Consider the following 24,221-nt stretch of genomic DNA (forward strand, 5'->3'; position numbering starts at 1 on the left):
CTACCCCTGATGGGGGTATGGACATGCTGATCCAGGGCATTGGAATTTATGTATTCCAGAAAGTGTTGAGCAAATGAGTTAGTACATGAGTAGTTTTCCCAGTTGATGGTGGGGTAGTTGAAATTGCCCATTATTAGGGTATTGGGCTGTACCTTAATATTACCCAGTATATCAAGAAACGTGGAGTAGGCACCCTGGGGTATGGCAGGGGATCTGTAACAAGCTACAACCTGGATTGCAGTCTTGCCCAGTGTTAGTTGCACTTGGATAATTTTGAATGCATTATGTTGAGCAACTAGCCTAGAGGTATGGATATCCTTAATGAATATGGACACACCTCCTTTTTTAATGATTCAGTCCAGGCTAGGTGTCTGAAAGGTGTGGTAGGAGTTATAGCCTGGTAATTCAGGGGTGCTCTCTGGAGCCTTGAACCAGGTCTCCATCACTGCACAGATGTCAATGTTCTCCATTTTAAGGAGTGCCTCGAGTCAGTGCATTTTGAGGTTTAGACTTCTAGCATTGAGTAGCACTACCCTCAGGTTTTGCTTGCTTATACCTGGTATGGTGGTGAGATTGTCATTTGAACCTTGCCTAAAAAGGCACTATAGGGGTGGCAAGAGCCCTAGCCAGTATCAAGAATCCCAGGGGTGACAGGTGCCAGCCATCTCTGGCAAAGCATCGTGGTTTGTCGATCATGTCGTCCCAGGCAGGCAGACACTGGATCCCCTTAGAATGACACCAGAAGCTTAGACAATTGTTAAAGTCAATCATTTTATCCTTGTATTGTGGTATCATTCTGGGAATGGCAGGATGCTACTCAAGGCTAGGGTCATATATGCCTGGGCTACATGATCTGAGAGCTCCTCCATATCTCATTTCATGTAGTCCAAGGAGGTACATCTCAGGTCATTCACACCAACATGGACAATGACAGAGTCATATTTGTACTTATTGTGGAGTCACCTGAGTGCTTTCATTATGTGGCAGATCCTGCCACCCGACAGGCAGCTAACAGTAACTTCCTCTTTATTTAGCCTGGTGAGTGGGACCTCAGTGTGCCTGATTATAGAGTCACCTATGACTAGTGTGTTAGGTACATTGTTTTGCCTTATGGGCTGAGGTTGAGTGGCACACTGATTTTGTGGGCAATGTGTAATTTGGGGAGTGTTGGAGGGTGGTGGTTGCTTGTGTTTCAGCTTTGGAGGTCTCTGTTGTTTGGGCAGATTTTTATTGAGAGCCACTGCGAATGTAGGTGTGTGTTTTGTGTTACTATGTGTGGGTTTAAGTGGTGTAGATTTTGATGGGCTGTGTGTTGAGTGTGGTATGGTGCAGGTGTTTACCTTCTCCTCTTGACTGTCTAGTACATCTTTGGCTGGAGAGAGCTTGGCTTCCAGTTTGGCTATATAAGTGCATCTCTCACAGGTTGTAGTGTTGGGTGGTAGGAGGAGAGGATTGTCAGTCTACATGAGGCAATTGCTACATTGCCCCAAGATGCCCAGATTCATCAGGTGGAGAGGGGAAATACAGGGAAAACCCTTGGACATGCCTGGACAGGTGCTTATTAAGTTAAGTACTAGAAACTGTTTTCCTCTAGACAAGTGAGGAAAGTTGAGTGCTGCAGTAATTTGTAGATTATTTAGTACTTGCAACAAGTTATGAACAAGTGCTGAGCACAAGGAAACAGTTTTGAGTGCTAAAACTAGAAAACTGGCTAGTTCTAAGGGAAAATTAGAAGAGCAGACTTTCTGGCACCAGGAATAGTTTAACCCTAGTTAAACGGTGCTGCGCAATGTGCAAAACCATGCAAACATGGGTTTTTAAACAGAAAGATGAAAGGGATAGAAATAGCCCAAAATGGCCAGTAAAACTACAGATTCTGAGCTGAAACCACTCCTCCAGTGACAGGTAGTCTACTCAAGGGTCACCACTCTCACTAATGAACAGAGAAGCTTCCTTCTTTCTTAGTAAGGTTTGGGCAACACAGTAACTACAAAACAGCCTAGAATTCAGCAAAATCTGGAAACTGGACTCTAGTGGTTATAGAAAAGTGGGAAACAAGTAGAGAGAGATAGGATTTTTTTCCCCAAAATTAAAACAGATGCAGTAAAACAAACATTTTTAAAGCACAATAATGGCTATCACACTTGAGTGTGTAGCCCTCAAAAGTTGAAAAACATACTGACTTGGGTTCATAGATAAATGCTAGATTAGCTGCTCTTGTGGGTCATTTAAAACCTAGCCAATTATTCCTCAAGGGTGAGAATCAAACCCTGTACCTTTTATCTGTGACATTATGCCAACCCCCAACCCCCACAAGACCTAACTGCTACTGCTTGGATTTGAACCCATACGAACAAGTATGTTATTTTACCCATTACCTAATGCAATGATAATGTGCTAGTTAATTGTTTTCCATTTAACATACTATAAATATAATCATGAGAAGAGAAAAACATCCACAGATTCACACACTTAACTAACATTCCTTCCTCTTTATTACCTACTTATGTCTTTTTGTACTGACACATTTTGTAGCTGAGCAAGGTATTAAGTATTAGTAGAGGGCAGTTACAATTTTATTATTATTTTATTATTTTATATTTGTTAACTGGGGGTGTCTGACTGAGCTGAAAACACTTTTTTTCAGCAGAAGCACGGGGAGAAAAGCTCCACATAGAAAAATTACAGATACATTTAGATATTTAGACATGATCAGTATACACACAAATTACAATAGACATGTTTTTACAGTGGTATGCAGCACATCAGCAGTTACAGTGGAGAGAACAAACAAGAAAATATTAATTTAAAAATAAAGGTAATTAATAGATTTGTGGTGTACAGCTGAAATTTGGAACATAGGTAGAATACATACATAGTACACAGGTACAGTACATACATTGTACATTAGCCAGTGTTTGTGAGTAAGAGTGAAAACTGTTATCAATTACTCTAGGTTTAGTATGTGTACTTTATCCGCTTTCACTATCCTGGGGAGCAGTCATGGCACTGCCAACTTTGCTTGAGATGTTGCCTAATGAGGTATTTAAAGGAGGCTTTGGACGATGTGTTTTGTATGCTAGTGGGGAGAGAGATCCATTTTTTAGCCACTGAACTTCTATATAGTGTGTCTCCAAAGCTATTGTAGCTGTTGATGACTTCTAGTGGTAGTTTGCTTGATGATCTACGAAGCCTTTTGGCTGAGTGATGTTGTACTAGGATTTTGAGGGCAGGACACATATTGGAAAGGTAACAGATAGAATAACAGAGGCAGAGCTGATTGTAGGTTAGGAGGTTGGGCAGTTCAAGCAGTACAGTGATGAGTTCTATATGAGAAATTTGCAGCAAAGCAGACACTTCTGTTATAGCAGGCTTCCATTTTGCTTAGTTCAGTTTTGTTGAGATTACTCAGAATGGGAGATGCATACAGTAGGGAGGATAGAAGCTAGGAGTGAGCAATGGCTGATCTTGTGTTGTTGGTAAGAAATGGTTTGATACGGTAGAATGATCCCAGTTTGGCATGTACTTTTTTAATAGTTAAGTTGAGATTACTATCAAAGTTTAGGTGGGAGTCTATGGTTATTCCCAATAGCTTAGCCAGTGCCACTGGAGTGATTGGAGTAGTATTTGTGAAGTAGATAGTGAATTGACTGTTATTAGTGTTTTTGTTAGAACTGGTTATAATCATAAGCTGAGTTTTCTTTAGATTGAGGATAAGTTGGGCTTTGGTAAGGTAGTTTTCAACGTCAGAGAATGCTAGTTGAGTTGTTTTCAGGAGGGTGGGAATGTTTTGTGCAGCACAGATTAAGGTAGTATCATCTGCATACTGAATGATAGATGCATGCTGTGTGGAGGTATGGAGGTCATTTGTGAAGATTATGAATAGTAGTAGTCCTAAGACAGAACCCTGTGGGACTCCTATAGTTATGGGCAGCTGAGGAGAGATAATTTCCTCATTTCACAGCTTGGTATCTGTCAGTTAAGTAGCTTTGGAACCAGGTAAGAGTGGAATTTGATGTAAAGTTCAGACTAGGTCTATATTACGTGATCGAATGTTTAGTTAGTCAAATAACTAAATGCCGATCACTAAACGTCGAAGACCCAAAAGTGTGAACGTCAGTTTCCTTTCAGGGAAACAAGTTATTTGGCCGTTATGCAGATTTTGCCCTTTTTTCAATGTGGAGTGATCTCAGAGTTGGTATATTTAGTTATGGGGGGTGTGGGTGGCGAAGCCCCTCACTTCATTTGTGTGTATTTTTTTTTTAGATAGGACAACAGCATTGTTTCCTTAAGTGGAAACTGTTGTTCATTGTTTTGGGTCTTCAACTTTTAGTAATCAACATTTAGTTATTCGATTAACTAAACCTTCGATCACGTAATATAGACCACTCAGACTCCCTGACATAGAAAAGTACTATTGAAATAGACAGTCTTGCTAAGTACTGTTACACTGTATTTGTCATTAATGAAAATGGCTGCTTTGTACTAGCAACTTGAATCCAAAATTGCTGACATCTTCCTTCTCTTTACCACACCATGCACCTTATGTTGCTTTCCAGAATCCTTTTAAAACAGCCGCTTTTTCTTCCCCCGCAAAATAAATAACCAAGCAAAATGTCACAGCTCCAGTATCAAAATATGTTTCTCACACCTTGAGTGTGCAGTAATATCTATTATTTATAGCTTCACAGTTTGATGTCAGGCAATGAGACTGGTAGACCACATATCCAGCCATGCTACCCTTTTCTTGAAAGGACTGTGGGAGGACACTAACAGTGTGTTTACAGATACCCATCCATGTATCTAAGATGTGCTAAAAGGGGAGGAAGCTACTTTGTTTAATGTACAAGTATAGCCTATTCCACAAATGTCATGTTCTTTGGGAGAGGCATATGTCTCACCAGCTGATTCTGTTTATTTTTCAGTAAACGTTAAGGTCTATAGTGCAGGTGTTTATAGTGTTTCAGGTTTTGGAAATATTATTTTTAAGCAGCAGGCTTTTTTGCGTCCATTAGTATCTGATGCACATCCTCAGTAAACGTGCTTAAAAGGAATTAATACCCTGTCATCCAGGCAGTCAGTTGAAGTTGACTGATTTAGAGGTGTATCAAATACTCCTGATCTTGCCTGAGTAGACCCAGTCTGTGAGGAAGCTTGTGGTAATTGCCCATGACAATTTCCAAAAAAAAAAGGGAGAACCATGGTTGCCTGAGTCAGAAGGGCATCACCAGAATGATCTTGAGGGATTCCTTTTAAATCCTCAAAAGTACCGTATATTTTACTGGAAAGGGTGAAAAAGCATACAGGAACATTCATGTCAAAAGAAAAGAAAATGCATCTGTCTCCCAGGCATTCTTGTGTGGAGTCCTGGAACAGAATCTTGCAAGTGGATTGTTCAGAGAGGAGGTAAAGAGAGGTCTACTTAGGGAACTCCTCATAGATGGATCAAATCTTGAATCAGGGAACTCCTCATAGATGGATCAAATCTTGGCTCAAATCTTGGAAGACCACCTGATCTAGTTTTTATTCATGAGGGTCTACCCTGGCCCTGCTCATCTTTTGCTCTGACGGCATGCATGATGGATGGAGAGCAATATTGTGCTGTGAAGCCACATTCCAAACTAATATGGCTAGTCTGCAAAGGGGTGTGTGACCTGGTTCCACCTTGCTTGTTGATGTACCACATGACTGTGCATGGATGGTTCAGAGAGATGAGTGACTTAATCAAGGCAAGCATCTCCTTGATATTTATGCACTTGTATCTGTCCTTGCTGTCCCACAGCCCCTGCAGTTTTATCATACCTGAAACTGCTCCCCAAAGTCCAAGACATCTGTGGTGACTGACTGCTTTGGAGCATGGAGGGAGAAGAAGACACCTGGATTTAAGGATACCCATTTTTCTACCAAGTGAGTTCTCTTCTAACAACTTCCAGCACTGAAATTTGAAAAGATAAAGGGTGATGGAGCTGAGAACAAAGAGATTTCAGATACCACTGTATCTTTCTCACATGGAGTCTTGCCAGGGGAATCATAAGAATCATAGATGCCATGAGACCCAAAATTATGAGATATCCCCTTGCAGTTACCAAAATCTGAGTGGAAAACCTTAGAAATAGATCTATAGATCTGTTTTTAACGGTGGAAGAAAAGCTATTTGAACTGAGGTGTCTAGATGATATCCCAGGAACACAATAATCTGTGAAAGAGTCAAGAAAGACTTTTGAATGTTTTCTTGGAATCCCAGCTTGGGTAAGAGATCTCTCACCCAGGAGGGAGATTCCTGACACCTTGAAAATGACTCTGCAAAGTTAGCACATTGTCTAAATATTGAAACGTGGATACCTGTAAGTTGCAATGAGCTACAACTGGAGCTAGAAACTTTGGGAACACCCTTGGTGCAGTGGATAGTCCAAAGAGTAAGGCAAACAACTCATACTATGATCCAGACACATAAAACTTTAAGAAACATCTGAACTCTGGATGAACAGGGTTGTCATGATAAGCATGTTTTACGTCTAGTTTTACCAAGAAACCTAAAAGATGAAGCAGAGGTAAGAAGTTGTGATGTGACATCATTCTGAATTTGGGCACTATCTCAAACAGGTTTAGGAAAGAAAGATCCAGATCTGGCCTCCAAGCATCCTCTTTCTTTGTCACTAGGAACATTCTTCAGTAAAACCCTACCCCTCCTAGGAGGAAAGAATTGGTTCTTTCACTCCTTGAAGGAGCATGTGATGAAGAACCAGTGGAAACAAAAGATTCTGATATGTTGGATGAGGAATGAACCCCTGGAAAGGTGGAATTTCCTCCCACTACAATCTCTAATATTGATGAATAATATTCTGAATCCATTTGTCTGAAACTCTCTGTTGCCAAAGAGAAAAATGAAGATTCATACTTTCTGGAAGATAAAAAGGGGCCAAGATGAGACAAGGTCATAAGATCTCCTGAACAGTCATTCAGACTTTTTCAGACTGTTATTGATTTTGGGAGGTTTGAGACTTCTTTTTGGAATCCCCTTGCCATTTCTTTTTTAAACATCCATTTACATGTATAGTGTTGAGACTGTTTATCTGCTTTTTGCCAAAATTACATGAGAAGATAGAAAATCTCTTGGAAAATTTGGGAAAGTGGGATGAAAAATCTAAGAGAGTCCTAGGATGATCTTGCCCCTTTCATCATGTTTTTGGTCACCTCTGCAGTAGAGTGGCCAGACACTGAATCTCTCTCTCTCTCTCTCTCTCTCTCTCCAAGAGTGAATTTAAAATATAATTTTTATCATAATCTGAAAGGTTCTGAGAATGCAGCCAGCCATAATGCTGGAAAAGTATCAACAGAGTCATATACACACTGCAAACAATGAGTAGTGACCTGTGAAATAGGAGAAACTAAGTTATTTAAACGAGATTTTTATTCACACGAAGAAAGTGCAGATAAAACATTCGTCATAGTTTCACAATTAGACTAGGCTTTAAAGTGCGAGCCTGATAATTCAAAATTCTGAAAATCATAGTTGCAGAAATATACACTTTTTTCCCCATGCCTGTCAATAAATTTGTTCATCCTTATCAGAAAGAGTAGGACTAGTGCTTAACAGTATTGGGATCAACTAGAGCTATAGCTGCTGGGTCAGGTTTGGGAAGAGTGTATAAAAATTTAAAAGAATGAGGAACTTTATACATTCTGTCTGCCTTTTAGGAACAGCCGACTGACTATCGGGAAAATTTCAGGCAGTAATACATGCATCCTCTAAAGCTGACAGAGCATGACGAATGGGTGTAGGATCTGGAAAATTTGTTCGATATTCCTTGAAGGTGGTGACACCGAAGCGCTAGAGTGGCTTATTTTGGGTCAGAGTTGTTTTATTATTGTAAAAGGTAAGTGGTCTGAGGTACAACAAATGACCAGAACATCTGCCTGTAACTCAGGCAAATTACTAGCCTGCTGTGGTGACAAAGGCTGTTTGCTTATTTTTTTTCTTTTTGTGGCTGAAAGAAGCTGTCTGTGGGACCAGTAGAGTGTTCCCTGGTCAAGATGAAAATGGTGCCACTTTCCCAGGGAAGAGAAGTAGCTAATGCCATTAAACACTACCAGAATATAAAGGTTACTTTTAGAAAAAAAAACAGAGTAGAAATCATTTTAGAATACTATGCCAGCCCCACAGAAGTAAAATAAACAACATTTCTCCACAGAAAAAATATTTTCAGTTACTTTACACCACTTTTAAACTGAAATAATCCTAGCTTTAAAATAATTTCCCGAAGAGGAAAGCGATAAAACAGCAACAGAAATAGGAAAATGAGATTTTTTTTTCTCTCAAAGGGGACTTTATCTGCCCAATACAGGAACAGCACAAGCTAACCATTGATCCGCAATACCATCAGAGGAGTGTACTCTTCAGAGGCAGTACAGCTGTAGAGGCCTTTGACCTAAACCTGTCTTTATTTAGCTCATCTTGAGCTGCCTGACAGTTTGGGTGCATGGAAGGTGCCCTGAAGTTTTGAAAGCTGTCTGTTTGTTATATCCTCTGCAAGATATTACTCCATACAGCTATGTCTATTACAGCAGTGATCAATATGACAAGCATCAGGAAGACCACCCATCCAGGTGTATGGATGGTTTGTCAAATAAGAGGACAATAATCATCACTCCTTATTAGACAGCTTAAAATCTGCCTGGCAAAATTATGCCTTTTCTACACATATTTTTCTTTATAAACTAACTTTCAAATAACTCTCAAACTTCTTTTTTGAGTAGTAAAACTACCTTAAAACGGAAGTCTGACAGATAGTTTATAAGACTTTAATAATCAGGCACAATGGCCAACTGTCAAACTTCTATTATTTTTAAAAGTAGACCTACTGATTTATTTGTAGTAGAAGCATATTAGGTCCATGTCATATATATATATATGTGTTTCTTTATTCAGATGTGTAGTACTACTGAAAATACTAATTAGCAGAGAAAAACTGCTTCATAGCAATGTCTTCTGACTTATTACATTGTAGAATTTATCTTTTTGTAGAGTGGGTTAGTCTCAGAAGGTTCATGGTCTATGTTCAAGAGAGAGAATAAAATTGGTATTCACTACTACAGACAGTTGGAATTCATGTATTGGATTTATTTATAGTATTTGTTGTCTTCATCTTCTGTTAGCTTATTGTAGAGTTATTCATTTATACATTACGCTTAGCAATAACCAAAGAGTGGGTGTGGGTATATTAAGGATTTACCCACGGTCGGCATGGTTTGATCACAAGGGCGGAGCCTTTGTGATTAAACAAAGCCAACCATGGGTAAATCCCCACATATCCACACCTATGCATCAGTTACTGTTATTATACAATGACCTTATTTAAGAAAGAAATTGCTTACCCTTCTTAAATTATGCCTTTGTATAATGCCATCATAAAGCATGTTGTTTCTTCATTCTTCCTTGATTGTTGATGTGCTGTGCATGTGTATGGGATGTATGTTCCCATGCTTTCTAAATAAATCATTGCTCTTCAAAACAACCAACAGAGAAAGGAAGATCTACATTGTTTTTTTTTTTAAACTGTAAAATCTGGACAGTTTAGAGGTATGAGACACAGCAGAAATATAAGGAAAATCAGGTACGTTTCTTAAGTTTTGCAGAATGTCCTTGATTTTCCTTGTATCTGCTCTGCCCGTTGTACATACCTATCAACCTCTTAGCTCAAGAAATATGGGCAAAGCCTTGAATAATAGGGGTAAAAGCCCAAAAATAGGGACCGATTGAAAATGTTGCTTTTATAAACTTAAAAAGCTGCTAGAATAACAGGATTTAGGTTTCATGCATTGTCTGAAGGATATGAAGTCTGAAACTCTAATGTCTATTATTTAGTGACTTCACTCCTCAGATATTTGTCAGAAAACTACATCTTTTATGAGAAACAAGCCAAAAATATGAGGCAAAAATCTGGACCTTCTGTGAAAATCTGGACAGTTGAGACATAAGCCTCTGTAGCATATATGAATAGAAGAAAGTCTGGCTGCTTAATGGTGCTTAGCTACCAAACTTTTTTCTATTGGTATTTGCTCGATTTACAATGGGCGTGGTAGTTAGTCTGTCCAATCAATGTAGTCATTTTTGAATAGTAATGAGCGATCATTGTAAAATATGTATTTTTATATGATACTTTAATGTTTTTTTTTTTGTATATACTTTGTCTATCTATACTTGGAGCTTTTCTCCATGTCTTTGCCCCTAGCAAATGCAATTAAACAAAAAAACATAAATAAAATAAAAATAAAGTCATTCTCTTAAGGCAAACTTTTATACTAATTTGTATTTATAGAAGAAAATACTACAAGTAAAGCCAGACAACATGTACATTAAATGTTATGAGAAAGGTCCCGTTCTGTAACATAAGCTCTTTTGCTTGTTACATGAGGGACTACTACATTGCATGTCTAAGGGCTCTACCGGCCTGCAGAGAAAAAGTCAGCAGTGAATAGCTGAAGCTTCTGTTTAGAAATGCTGCTTGACAGACATTCTTAACAAAACATGGCACAGTACTTTATCCATGTGGTTAAGTTCTGCAGCACCTGTGTTTGAACCTGAATCATATCTCCAGACATACGTTATCTATGTGGTTAAGTTCTGCAGCACCTGTCTTTGAACCTGATTCATATCTCCAGACAAAAAAACACTAACTACTTTAAATCGAATTTTGTATGATGTGCGGTGGCAATGCATTTGTCTTTGTTTATTTATTTAACATTTGTTTACCAGGAAAGTCCAGCTTGCAATGAAGCCAGGTTTCAGCGGAGGCTCAGGGACAAATATTCCAGATGCATGTCTTTGTATTTTGGTCTCGGAGTGATCCCTGGAATATAGTTGGGCAGTAGGAATTTCAAACTCTGAGGCAGAGCGCTGTACTGTTTACTATATTCTGATACTTGTTACACACATTTTGCATTCATTATTTACATACTTTAAAGTGGCACTCAGATACATTTACTTTTGTATTGCTAAGACAACAGACCAGTGGTATACATGCCTCTCCACTGTACAGATTTTTGCAGAATGTACAGATATTTTACTCATATTTTTGGTCCATTTTTCATAAAATTGTGGTTTTCTGGCAAATTAGTGGCAAATTATTAAAGACTGAAGTTAGAATATGATGACAGACATTTGAGTTTCAGACGTCCTACAATGCAGAAAATTCATGCTAATGCAAAACCTGTCATTCTATCAACTTTCTAAGTTTGTAAAAACAATATTTAAAAATCGTCCCCATTTTTGGGACTTTGTCCCACTTTTATGTATGGCTCTGTCCAGATTTCTTGCTCTAAGAGGTTGAGAGGTATGGTGGTAGACCACCTTTCTCTCACTCACAATATTACGTGTGCGGGACTGATATTAATTAACTTTGTTCAAATGTTCTAGTAATATTATGATAAATGATTATTGCATTAGAATGAGTACTGAGTATATATCAGAAATAATAGCTGCCTAATGACAAATCCTGACAATACTAGAATATGTACTGTATATAGTGATCAGTATACAGCCCTAGAAAAAGGTGCCAGCTTCCTGAACAAGTGATTCACGAATAGTACAATGTCATAGGTCATGATGATGCTGGAACTTTTTTAAAGACAAAGACTTCAGCAATCAAGATGAAAGGAAAACTCTGAAGCCAGAAATGAAGTAATATAGAAACAGAAGTCATCTTGATTCTGCTGTTTCAGTTATACAACCTGGTTTTCCATGAGTATCCTGCTTGATGCTATATTTATGTTTCATATTGGTTTTGTTTTCTTCTCTAGTTAATAATGTTAAATAAATTCATTCTCCATACTTCACAAATGAGCATCATATCAACCGCTAGATTCATTTCGCAGGTTATACATTGCTCTATTAAACACTGAAAGAAGAAAAAAAAGGCTCCCTCCTGAAACATCGGCATTTCAAATGCAAAGCACCAAAAAGCCGAAAAAAAAAGACGGAAAACCCAGAGAAAAGTGAATCTCAAAAATCGCTCTTCTTAAAACTTCTTTTTTGGGAGGCAAGCCTCCCTGTACTGCCCATATATATACTAACTCTGAAACTGCCATACCTCAGGGAAAAGGGAATATTCTGAGAAATGACATTTCAGACGTAGCACTGTCAGTTCTTTTGGCCAGTGAATCTCTGCATTTTTTGGACTTGTTCTAGATGGTTCTCGACATTTCAAATTGTTACCAAAAAAAATTATTTTCAGCTTTAAGCAATTATATGGGAAAGCAAGCAAAGATTTAAACCACACAGCCCCTAAGATGGGTGCAGTATTACCCCACAAGATTAAATTGTATAGCCTCATTTTCATTAAGGTGTGTTATTTCTAACTAGCTCTTTCACAAGCCTCCCAGTGCATCACTACTATAGTCATCACTGACAAAAGTTAATTTTTATACCGTATTTACTTTCTTCTTTTCCTCCATATTGAAATCATATTATTTTTATTATGGAGTGTTTATCATTAATTGCGTATTTTCGGAATTCTGAGTTATATTTGTAAATGTCATCCTGGCACACTAATAAAAGCCTCTTAACTTAGATCCAGTTGTATAACTCTCAGAGAAAGAAGGGCACACGTTCTTAACATCAGCAAAAGTAAACTTTTTTTTTTACCAGTAAAACAACATGCATTTCCATTCAAGCAATGATCACTGCTATGTATTTTTCATTGTGCTTAGTGAGTGTAACAATAACAGATTCATTTATTAAGTCACTGTCCAATATAGCTGTGGTTTAGTTATGTTTACAATAACTGCAGATAAACAAAAAGTAGGGACAAGCGTATGTAGTCATGTTGTAAGGCACATGACCGATTTATGATGAAAATTATAGGACCTAATTTCTTAAATTATGAGAGGAATCTCATTCCCTCATGTTCAAACTAAGCTTTTTAATAATCCTGCAAAACTTTTGACATGAAGGGTAAGTTGTGTACTGTTTTCTGGTTAGACTGGATAAAGCAGGCGGCCATGTTTCACATCAGGGAGTGTAGTAATTTGTACTCCCCTTCTTCTGTTAAGCTTAATTTTTTCCAGTAATCACCCTGAAAGATGAGGTGACCAACTCTGAGCTCAGCGAAATAGTGGTTGTAATATATCTGGAAACAGTACAATTTGTTTTTAATATCACAGATCACTAGTTATGTTAAAGTTCTCCTTTGTCGGTAGGGGATAATTAGTTAGCTATCAGGAAAAATTCAATCTAAGCATACATTTGTTTGATTATCTTTTTCAAATGTATTTAACACATGCCAGATGTATGTAATTAGGGTAAAGGTGACCCTGGATCCACCTGGCCTGCTCAACCTGCCTAACTTTTTTGAAAAGGTTACTGAAGTAATTGTAAGGGGCATAGAGTCCATGCTACTTACCTGAGCCTGGCCAAGGCCTTTGACACCCCTCAAACTAAAATTACTGACAAACTCACCTACATCAACATTAATCTATATTTAGCTGGCTGTATAGGTATCTGGCTAACTATCCGAGCTCATGCAGTTAAGGTCAGGGGTGTTTCCGGTTGACAGAAAAGTATCACCAGCAGTTTCCCAACTGGCTCTGTCTTTGCCTCACCCCCTTCTTTAATATATAATTCTTTTGCATGAAAACTGAGATCAGTAAACTATGGCTAACCAAGTCTGTTGATGCAACCTGTGGGCAGTTATCAAATCCCATTCTGATAATCAAATTCTCCAGCAAAGGCTAGCCCAAACAAATGCTTAGAGTATTAATTATGGGCTTACCCTCAATGCCAAGAAATGCATTACAGTTATTTTAGTAAATCTAGCATTACTTCCCACTTACCACATTGATAATGTTCCACTTAAATCTGACACAGCCATCAGAGATTTGGATATCTTTTCTGATCAAATGGCACCTGCCTGCTTAGCTCTTTATGAGGTATGACTATGGGACATATATCTGTGGTGCAATCTCTGTGTTAAAATCTCTGGTGAAGACTAGGAATTGTTTGTTAATTTCTTTGTCTGTCTGTTTGCTAACCAGGTAGTAGGTAGAATTGCCCACACTCCCCTTTTCAGCAATGAGTTGTGATCAAAGAAAAGAAAAAATAATAATACAGTAAACAGTGGCTGCCATAACTATAATATGAACCGGATATACAATTAACATAGGTTATCTGCTCTACAATATGGAGAAACAGTACACAATGCAAAGTGCAAATGATACTAAGAGCAATGTTAAGATAATTGCATTGTAAGAATAACAATATAGGGCAATAAATATTTAATTCAGTCTATATATTAATTTTCATTATGTAGACTTATGGGACGTTTTACCAGAGCTGCTTGACTTCAAGTGGTAAAACACAAAGGAAGAACACTATACACGCCACTCATACCTCTATAAAATTTTACTTGTCAGATAATCGCTTTCATCTTGTGTTTTACCAGTTTGTTTTATATTCATGCTTTGACTTCAAGTGGGCAGGATCTTTGAGGGGACACTTGTAGAAATGAGAGACATGCCCTTCATGAGAACCCATTGGATGTCATCATTTGGAATATACAGACACATACAAGGAGAAATCATTAGGTAGATAATAGAAAACCCTCAATTTCATAAGCAAGATGCATTGCATTGGTTCTTCAGATCATCCCTTATTCCATGGAAGAATAAATAGGCAATAGAAGTCTTGTTTCCTTGAAGAACAAATTGACTTTTTAGGTGGGTGGGAAGTAAGCATCATAATCGCCAAAGAATTAAGCCCCTAAAAAGGGAGAGAGAGCAGAAATCTACACAACAGCATGATCTCTGATGTCATCAAAAATAAAGAAGGCAACTCAGTAAAGTTTGGCAAATTGTTTCCCAAATTCGTATATACATATATAATAGTTTTAGTTGAAAGTTTGAATTAATTAATACATATTTGGCCACACTAGCAAAATACTCTCTTTATAAAGTAATTGGTATAGTCTTTGAACTTCTTGTGCAGAGAATGGAAAAAATGATTTATTCCTTGAAGTGTGTCAAAAAATTCTCAGGCAGAATTCAAATTTATTCAAACCAATAGCTGTTTATACTGTAGAATAAGAGTTCAAAGCTATTTAAATGAATAACCATGATTCATTTTGCAACACTCCTCTCCAGCATGCACACATCTACCGCAGATGTTTTTGTTTCATGCTACTTCTAAGTTTAATACCCTTCATTACTAATCCTCATTTTTATCAAGGAATTCTAGGATGTGACTATTTCAAAAAAAAAAAAAAGAGTATTGCTAAACATTATTTGCTTTTTCTTCAGCAATAAGGTTTTTAGAACTTCTACCCAGAAAAAAAAGCACTCATAGTAGTGGGCAAAACACAAGTAAAAATCTGAAGCCCTATAGAATGGTTACATCTTCTAATCTCAGTCTGTCTCAGTGTGTTATTTTTAACTTTTTTTTCTCTTAATCATAACTGAGCAAATAAACGGCACTTTTCTTCCTCTTAATGAATCAGTATGTTTTCTTTTAAGCAGATAACAACTTACTCTTTCAGCTCAGTGTTGCTCTCGCAAACATTGGCTGCAGATCTGGTCACTGCAGAGCTGTTTTTTTTTGTCTGGAAGTGCTGAAAACCCTCATCTTTTGATGGCAGTAGTTGTCGGCCTAGAATTCTAAATAGGATAAAGATAGCAGATTAAAAAAAAACATATCACACAGTGGAAAATCAGGACAATTACGACAAAATTATCACATATATGTTATAAGGTGCAGGTTGTTATTGCACTCACAGTGTGTTCAGATGAGTATTTAGGAATAGCATCCATTCAAATGTATAGGAATTTGCCTCATCATGACGTATCATACTCCCAAAGGCCACTTCTACAGGGAATGTCATAAACCCACCCAATTCAATCCAGATACTTTTAACTCCACATTGTCTAACATAAAATGGTCCTTCCTTCAACACCTCCCTCTCAACAAGGCCATAACATCTTTCAATAAAATATTCCTCGACATACTTGACTCCATTGCACCTACCAGGAAAATCAGAATACAATCTAACTATGCCCCCTGGCTCAAAAAACATACCCACTCCATTATGCATAAAAGAGACAGTATCTAGAAAACCTGGGTCAAAAATTACTCCCCTATTCTACTTCAACCATATAAAGAGCTTAGAAACCTGCCCACAAACTTGTTAACAGCGATAAGAAAAATGTCTTCTGCTTCATCCAATTTAGCCCACATAAAAATCCCCAAAAATTCTGGACTTCGTTAATCATTGTCTTTATCCTAGCAACCCTCCAACTCCCAACTCCTTCCCTCATAACACAGCTACTGAAACTGCCACTCTCTTAAACAACTATTTCATAGCAACAATCCAGAAACTCACGCAAAATAGTAATACTTTCTCTTCCCCTCCTTCATCCACCAACAAAACACCTTTTAATACACAAAATAATAATACTTCCTCTACCCCTCCATCATCCCCCAACATAACAATACCTTCTCTTTCAAACTTGTCCCCACCTCCTTCATCAAATTTCTCCTTTCCAAACTCAAACATTGCTCCCCCTTCACTGATAAACTGCCTTCCTACTTTCTTAAAATTGCTGCAGACTCCATTACCTACCTTGTCTCCATACTCATAAATCATTCCATTACCGAGGCCTGTGTCCATGACATATGGAAATCCTTCTACACTGTCCCTCTTCATAAGGGTGGAAACTCTATCGATCCGTCTAATTATAGGCCCATTGCCATCCTGTCCCCTATCTCAAAAATCCTGGAAAAGTGTATTCATTCCAGTTACTCAAACACCTGCTTGATGATAAAATGCTTACATCCACCCAACATGGCTTTAGACCCCACCACAGTACTTTCACTGCACCACATACCTTCACCCAAACAGTAGCTGAGGCCCGGGACAGCAACTTGTTTATTCCTTGATCTCTCGAAGGCATTTGAGACTGTCTCTCACTCTAGACTTCTAACTAAACTTTCCAACCTCCATCCTTCTGGTTCCTCTATAAAGTGGTTCTCAAGTTACCTCACCAATAGGCAACAATCCATTCGCTGGAAAACTGACTTCTCCCCCTTCCCTCCTGTCAACACTGGTGTTCCACAAGGATTTATCTTAAGCCCCCTCCTGTTCAATATTTTCATTAACAACCTACATTCTGTCTGTAACCTCTCAACACTCCTACAATATGCTGATGATTCTACTCTTATTACCACTGCTAATAGCATTCCTGATCTCTTAGCTCTTACTCAGGACACCTTTTCCTCAGTTAAAACATGGCTCTCAGATAATCAACTGGTACTCAATCCTAAAAAAAATAAACTCCTTCTCTTCTTTCCTAGAACACTAGCACATCACAAATCCTCCTTTTCCATCACGTCCCACAACAAAACCATCATTACACTCGAACCTCATACCAAATTGCTTGGCAGCAATATTGATAATGAACTAAAATACAAGGTGCACATCCAACAATGCATTAAAAAAACTCACCAGAAACTTGGTCTACTCTATTGTAATCAGAAATTCCTTAACGCCTTCCTCCAAACTCTCTCTAGCGCAGTCTCTTCTATTACCCTGTCTTTTGTATGCAGCCCCTATGCTTACAAATATTCAAACTACACTACTCTTCAAACTTGAACAAACTTACAATAAAATAGCCAGATTTGCAACTAATCTCCCTTACCCACCACTGTCTCTCCCTTAAGGTACTCCAATGGCCCAAATTCTCTAACCAACTATTACTTCATCAGGTACATATTACCCACTCCATTCTGAATGATCTCTCTTCCTGCCCCTCAATTTCTAATCGATTATCTTACTACAGCCCCCTTTGTCACCTTCGCACAACTGATAAACTTCTCCTTGATATCTACAAGCCTAACAAGAATATTGGAAAGTCTCTTTATAAGTTCTCAGTAGCCCATGCCTGGAATACACTTCCCCTTATCATATGATAAATCTCCCAAAAAGACCTGTTTAAATGTGAACTTAAACACTATCTACAAAAGACCTGGCCCTGCGCATGTCAAACCCCCACATGACAACTATTTCACTTACTCATCTTTTAGTCATCTAATATATATCACCCCTTTTTTCCTCCTCTTCTCTATGTCATTTTTTCTTCCTAGATTTAAAACATAATAGTTATGGCAACACCATGTCTCCTTCTGTTAAATACTAGGAGCCTTATCTCATATATTGAGCTCTTTTGTAATTTTATTTTTTAATTCTATTTCAGTAAACAATTATGTGAACTGTAGCTATTATACTTCATGTTATGTGTTTTGTTCAATTGATCATTTTTTTTTTGTTATTTTCCTAACTTTTTTATAAGATTGCAAATTAACTGAAGCTTTACTCCTTGGTTCTCCACTGAAAATGGGCATTCGGCTCAGGTGGACTAAACCAGTTAACAAATGTCAAATAAATAAATTTGTCAAAACAGCATTAACAAGCTGGAAAGGACACAGAAAAAGAAGAATGGAAACAATGCTTCATGAACTTATGACTGGTATGTTACAAGTACAGAATATCAAAACCAATGTTCATAAGTTCATAGATAATTGGTAGGCTATTGGTCCATGAGGATGTTTACAATCCTAACCATACATTCCCATGATGTTTTTAACCTTTATATGTAAAGTATGAATAACCCAAAGATGATCAGAAAATTTAAGAAATACTAATAAAATTTCCTGTTTAGACTTCGACTTCCCCATATCAGATAATCAGGAAGTCACGTATTTTGATGAAAACAGCTTATATAAAAAGCCAGTTTTGCATAACTGAAAGCTTTTTTACCAGTAAAAGCTCTTGCAAAGGGGTATCAGTTTATATTTTTGTACACACTGTTTGTCTCCAGCAATACTCTGACAATTTAGTACATTCTGCATCCCCTTATTCCCTTAGCCCTTGGACTGACCCCATTATCTATGGTGGGAATTCTTGAGGAAAAGACCAGGAGCAGTGGCTATATAATTATGTCTCTTGGGGATGAAAGTCAAGGAAGACATGATATGGCAAGATCCTTGTGTCACCGGAAAATTTTAGAATTGACTTCTGCTCAACAATGTCTTAACACAATGAGTGCTTTTTCCACTGAACCTAATAATTTCCTGCTTTTGTGTACATTGCAGTTTTCTGTTTTGCTTACTGGATCTTTTTTATGTCTTGGGAGCTTGTCAATGTAATTTTAATTTCTACTGACCACCTTTTTCACTAGTTTGGACTACAGGACTCCTGTATCATTTTGTACTTCTTTATTTACAGCAAGTCTAGATTAGAAGAATTTTGTTATTAAGTTTGCATATGAGTCTATCCTGAGAGCAATTATTCTTTGAATGACAGCTGGCATTTCTGTTCTTTTCTTTTATTTAAGCACTCCACTCCTCTTGAGCCATGAATTAATTTCACACGAATTGCTAATGACTGTCATTAGTTCCAAGTCAATTCTGATGTTTGATTCTTGAAACAATGCATGGGGCATTATGTTTAGCTTGCCTTTGCCATATAATTCTCTCTATTTATCCTGCTTATTTTGCATTGTGTTCATTTCTATTCATTTGCTGTGCAGTACTTAGGCATCTAAGCACTTTAATAAAGTTGTAGATAAAGATGCAGTTCAGAGAACTGACCAAGAATTACTTGGGAACACAGGTGATATGCAGTTAGTATAAGGAAGAAACTTCTTCAGGAGAATATTCCCAATGAGCACTCAGCTCAAAGAGTATAACAATGCCAGGAGGAAGGGATGTATAGCTCTCAGCTGCTGGATGTATAAACGCATAGACTCTTCACAGTATTTAAATCCATACTTGAAGCACATTCCAATTGCATCAACATAACTTTAACATAGCACATGAGGCACACTAATTATACTCTGGAATAGGAAAAAAGCAAGCTTGTTATGTACTTCTCTGTTGCTGGAGAAGTGCATAATCACCTTTTAAAGGTGTTACACCTCACACTGGCACTAGAACACATGCAGCAGACACGAAAGACTAGCAACAGAAAGCTTTACCAGCATTAAAAGCTGTAATACTCTTCTCCCTGCCTCACAGTAAAATGAAAGTTTGGCATGATGAAGTGGCTAATAGATTTTAAAGAGTAGTGGTGGATCAGAAGAACACGGAAAAACAGCTAGGACCATCTAAGAGGTTAACTGCCACTCCAGACACAAAATATTCACAAAGGGCAAGGTAAAGTGCAGTGATCAGAAACGTTAGGCAGGTAATACTAAGTAGCAAACTTGTTTATTTAGAATACACAAAGCTTTCAGGCTAATGCCCTTCCTCAGTGTGCTACATAACAAACTACTATTCACATACATTTAAACTAAAACCTTCATGACACAGCCCAATTGGAAGAAAACAATTAACTGCATATTCATATTTAAAGACATAAAACACAGTTTAAAACATGAAAGATTTCCTGTCTAAATTTAATCTTGCACTCTAAAATTATAAATAGTATAAAAAATATTAATATTTGTATATTAAAATGGATACATCAATAATTTGCAATACTTCAACAGCATTTGTCTTTTCTTTAGTATAGGTTTCAAGCTCACTCCTGCATTAATACCAGGTAGAGAGTCTGCTCACAGTCTAATTATCCATTCATACTCTAAGGTCTCTAGTCTGATATTCAGATCACCTCCTCTTATGCTCCTATGCATAGTGCTTATAACTCTAAACTTAAATTCATGGTATCTTCCCTTCTCATCCATGTGTTTTTCAAGTGCATTGGTTTTAACATTTCTGCATATTTCAGATTTATATTCTGTTATACGATCCTTAAGTCTTTGTGTGCATTTACCTACATAGAAGGATGGACACTTTGCACAGGTAGCAAGGTACACTACATTAGATGTAGAGCAAGTAGCATAACATTTAAATGTATATTTTACATTTGTTAATGGATGTATACACTCAACACTATTTGTCCTGGTCCCCTTCAATAAACACACATTGCACCGAATCACGTTTGATAACCTTTATTAAACTAGTATAAACATAACTTGTTAACCAATATTATTTATTAATCACAACATAAACATCCATATAACTGTTATCTAGGGCAGTGTGACCTCACTCACTCTATCTCAATAAGCAGCATCCCTACCTCCGCTCACTTATTTTACTTACAAAGCAGTGTCCCATCACTCACTTCCTTTATCACTTGTTAAATTAATCATCCAACCAAATAAGCAGCAACCTTACCTCCACTCACTTATTTACTTATGAAGCAGCATCCCATAACTCACTTCCTTTACCACTTATTGAATTAAAATCCAGCCAAATAAGCAGTTTTCTTACCTCCGCTCACTTATTTTACTTACAAAGCAGTATCCCATCACTCACTTCCTTTACCACTTGTTAAATTAATCATCCAACCAAATAAGCAGCATCCTTACCTCAGCACACTTATTTTACTTATCAAGCAGCATCCAACTGCTCACTTTCCTTTCCTAACTCATTGAAATGAACATCCAACACCAGAGGGGGAACAGAAGAGGGCAAGCCTGCCCCTCTTCTCTGCCCACCAGCCTGACCAGGCTGTTGTCCCTCCATTATACCAGAACTTCCAACAAAACTTTCCAAAACAAACCTAATCGTACATTAAAACATCATTAGGTGTACTCCATCCTCTCTAAACCAAATGGGATCCTAGTCATCAATATCCCAAAGGCCTATCATGTAAAGACCCAAAGCAACCAGTTGCCTAGGCAGTTGAAATTAAACCAATCTTCCCTCTCCAGCACCAAAGTAATACCCATGCCCCTGTAAAACCTCTGTAAATCAAACACATCGTCACTTATCTTAACTACCAATGGTAGCTTTGTAATTATTACTAATTCATTACCTGCCAAATGTACAACCAAAACACCAAAAAGCCCAATGCAATTCAAAACAAAGCAAGCCCAAATGCATGCCACCCTGCCTAACTGTAGCATCCTTTTACCCCCAAAGAATATAATACTAATGACTAAAATGAGATCTTCTTTCCACCAAGTCAATTTAATAGTAATTCAACCTCTGTACCCATTATCTAATAAAAAGCAAAACATTAGAAGACCAACCTTGCATTTGCTGACCCAAGCTCCACCTCTCAATGAATTCAGTACTCCATAAATCCAATACCCTGTAGATTGTAACCCAATGAACCTTCATTTACCAATGCCAACCCTCCCAACAGAACTTATCTTGTCAATAAAACAACTTGTCGATAGCCATAGTCTCTTCACTCTATCAAACCTACCTCAACCCTTCCAACATATGAACCACCACCCAGAATTTAGTAAAGTCACATACCCTGCCACCTGTACAAGTACACTAATCAGAATTAGATCCATCTTGACCAAATGAACTGTCTTACCTTGTTCCCAAGCCTAAGCACAACTTAACAAATGCTCGCAATGCCATTCCATACACCTTCCTAACAAAAGCTACCCTGAAATCCTGTACCCCAACTGATTATTCCAAGCCCACCTGACACACCTTGCCTGACCGCACCAGGACTCATACCACTGCCTTATGGTCCCAAAGAAAGGTAACTGTTCTCCACATTTCACCTACTAAACTTTTAATACCAGACAAACTGAAACTAACTCCAAACAGTGGCGTACATCCTTCCATCTTGTACATCTTTCCTCCAACTAACTTCATCCTGCAGACCAATGAGAAAAAAAAAAAAACGATTTCCCCCAAATATAGGAGCCTAAAGCTCCATGGCATCCCTAATCCACCCTTACCTCCCAAAATTTCACCCATGAATTTTTTTTTTTTTATTTACATCTGGTAAATCACTCAAACCATGGCCTGCACCGACTAGCAATCCCAGAACCTTCCAACTTCTACTCATACAATGGAGCCCATGTCCTCACACATCCCCAACACATACACATGTACTTTATAATGGTCTGTCAAACCCTTCTGTCTTCCCACTGCTGCCAAATACAATGAAGAACAATGCTAACTTCTCAAATTAACATGACCACTGAGTAACTCACCTGCATCCCCACTGACTCTGGTGTGCCTTAATGAGCCCATAATAAACTGGGATTACCTGCGACCTCATTATGTACCAATGCAGTGGCCAGAACATCCACCCCAGCAGAATCCATGACCTTCCGAGGAGTCCACTTCTTTCAGACCACTGGCTTAAGCCCACTCTGCGCTTCCCTGTCTGCAAAACTTGTTGTGCACCACTCCAGCAGCAATCTACACACTTCCACACCTTGTTCATCAACTGCGCAACCACTACACTCACTTGCATCCCATAAAAAGTTGGCGATAGGGCACAACAGTAGTAACTGAACCTATGCATTTAACTTACACCAGTTCCAACACATAACATAAAGTGAGCCACGCCCTACAGATGATGGATAACAAGTCAGTGGGTCACCTTATGATTTCCATACTACATCAAATACCACACCATATAGGCCAAGTTAACTTGCCTTAGGAGCATCTGTGTCAGCAAACTCTACAAGAATAACACCGTAAAATCATTCCTACCTAAATTGAAAGTTTAATCAAAAATACATATTTATCCATTAAACAGTGTGGCCTTGGCAGTTACTTCCATTTGCTGCCCTGTTCTACCAGTGGGTGCAGCAGCACATATGTAACAGCAATGAAACTCAAAGGCTTAAAAAAAAAAAAAAAACTAGAGTAAATACATCCATAACATGCTCATACCTCCCAAGTGTACCTAATTTTGAGAAACGTTTGTCATTTGGGAACTTGAAAGCTCATGCTCCTTCAGGTTCCCTTGAGGAGTGTCTCACATTCAGTGTTAGCAGTTTAACTGACATCAATGGTAACTAGAAGAGTATCATGTTATTTACTAATGGCCCTTCTACAGATAACATTCGACTGTAAATGTAAGGCTAGGCACCTAAAGGTTGCATCTGGAAACTATCCGAATGTCTGTACGAGTTTTAACTCCTCATTTTTACTGTTTCTCACAATACAAACAGTCTTACTTATACCTGCATCCATTGCTTCCTTATGGTAACTTTGTCTGTCTGGGATCTGAAAGGAATTTAACAACAAGATAATATTACTATGCAATTTATCTGTCTATGAAATTGCTTTTTTCTGATGTATGTATCTCCCATGTGCTATGGTAGTCAATAAAGGTTTATGTGCACTAATAAACATACTACCCCCTTGAATTCGCCAGCAAAATGATTTCCCATTCCTCCAATGCCCTTGT

The 24,221-nt window shown here is 38.0% G+C and overlaps 1 protein-coding gene across 1 annotated transcript in view; it reads right to left on the minus strand.

The window, feature by feature from the left end:
- The window catches only part of FAM149A (family with sequence similarity 149 member A), a 641,502-nt gene that overhangs the window by 314,046 nt on the left and 303,235 nt on the right, over positions 1-24,221 (minus strand). Inside the window, exon 5 of the mRNA XM_044062512.1 lies at positions 15,520-15,645. Coding sequence (XP_043918447.1) covers positions 15,520-15,645 — 126 coding nt within the window. The remainder of the gene's footprint in view (positions 1-15,519; positions 15,646-24,221) is intronic.

The sequence above is a fragment of the Protopterus annectens genome, chromosome 2.part1, assembly GCF_019279795.1.
Source record: "Protopterus annectens isolate FY-2018-M chromosome 2.part1, PAN1.0, whole genome shotgun sequence".
NCBI lineage: Eukaryota > Metazoa > Chordata > Ceratodontiformes > Protopteridae > Protopterus > Protopterus annectens.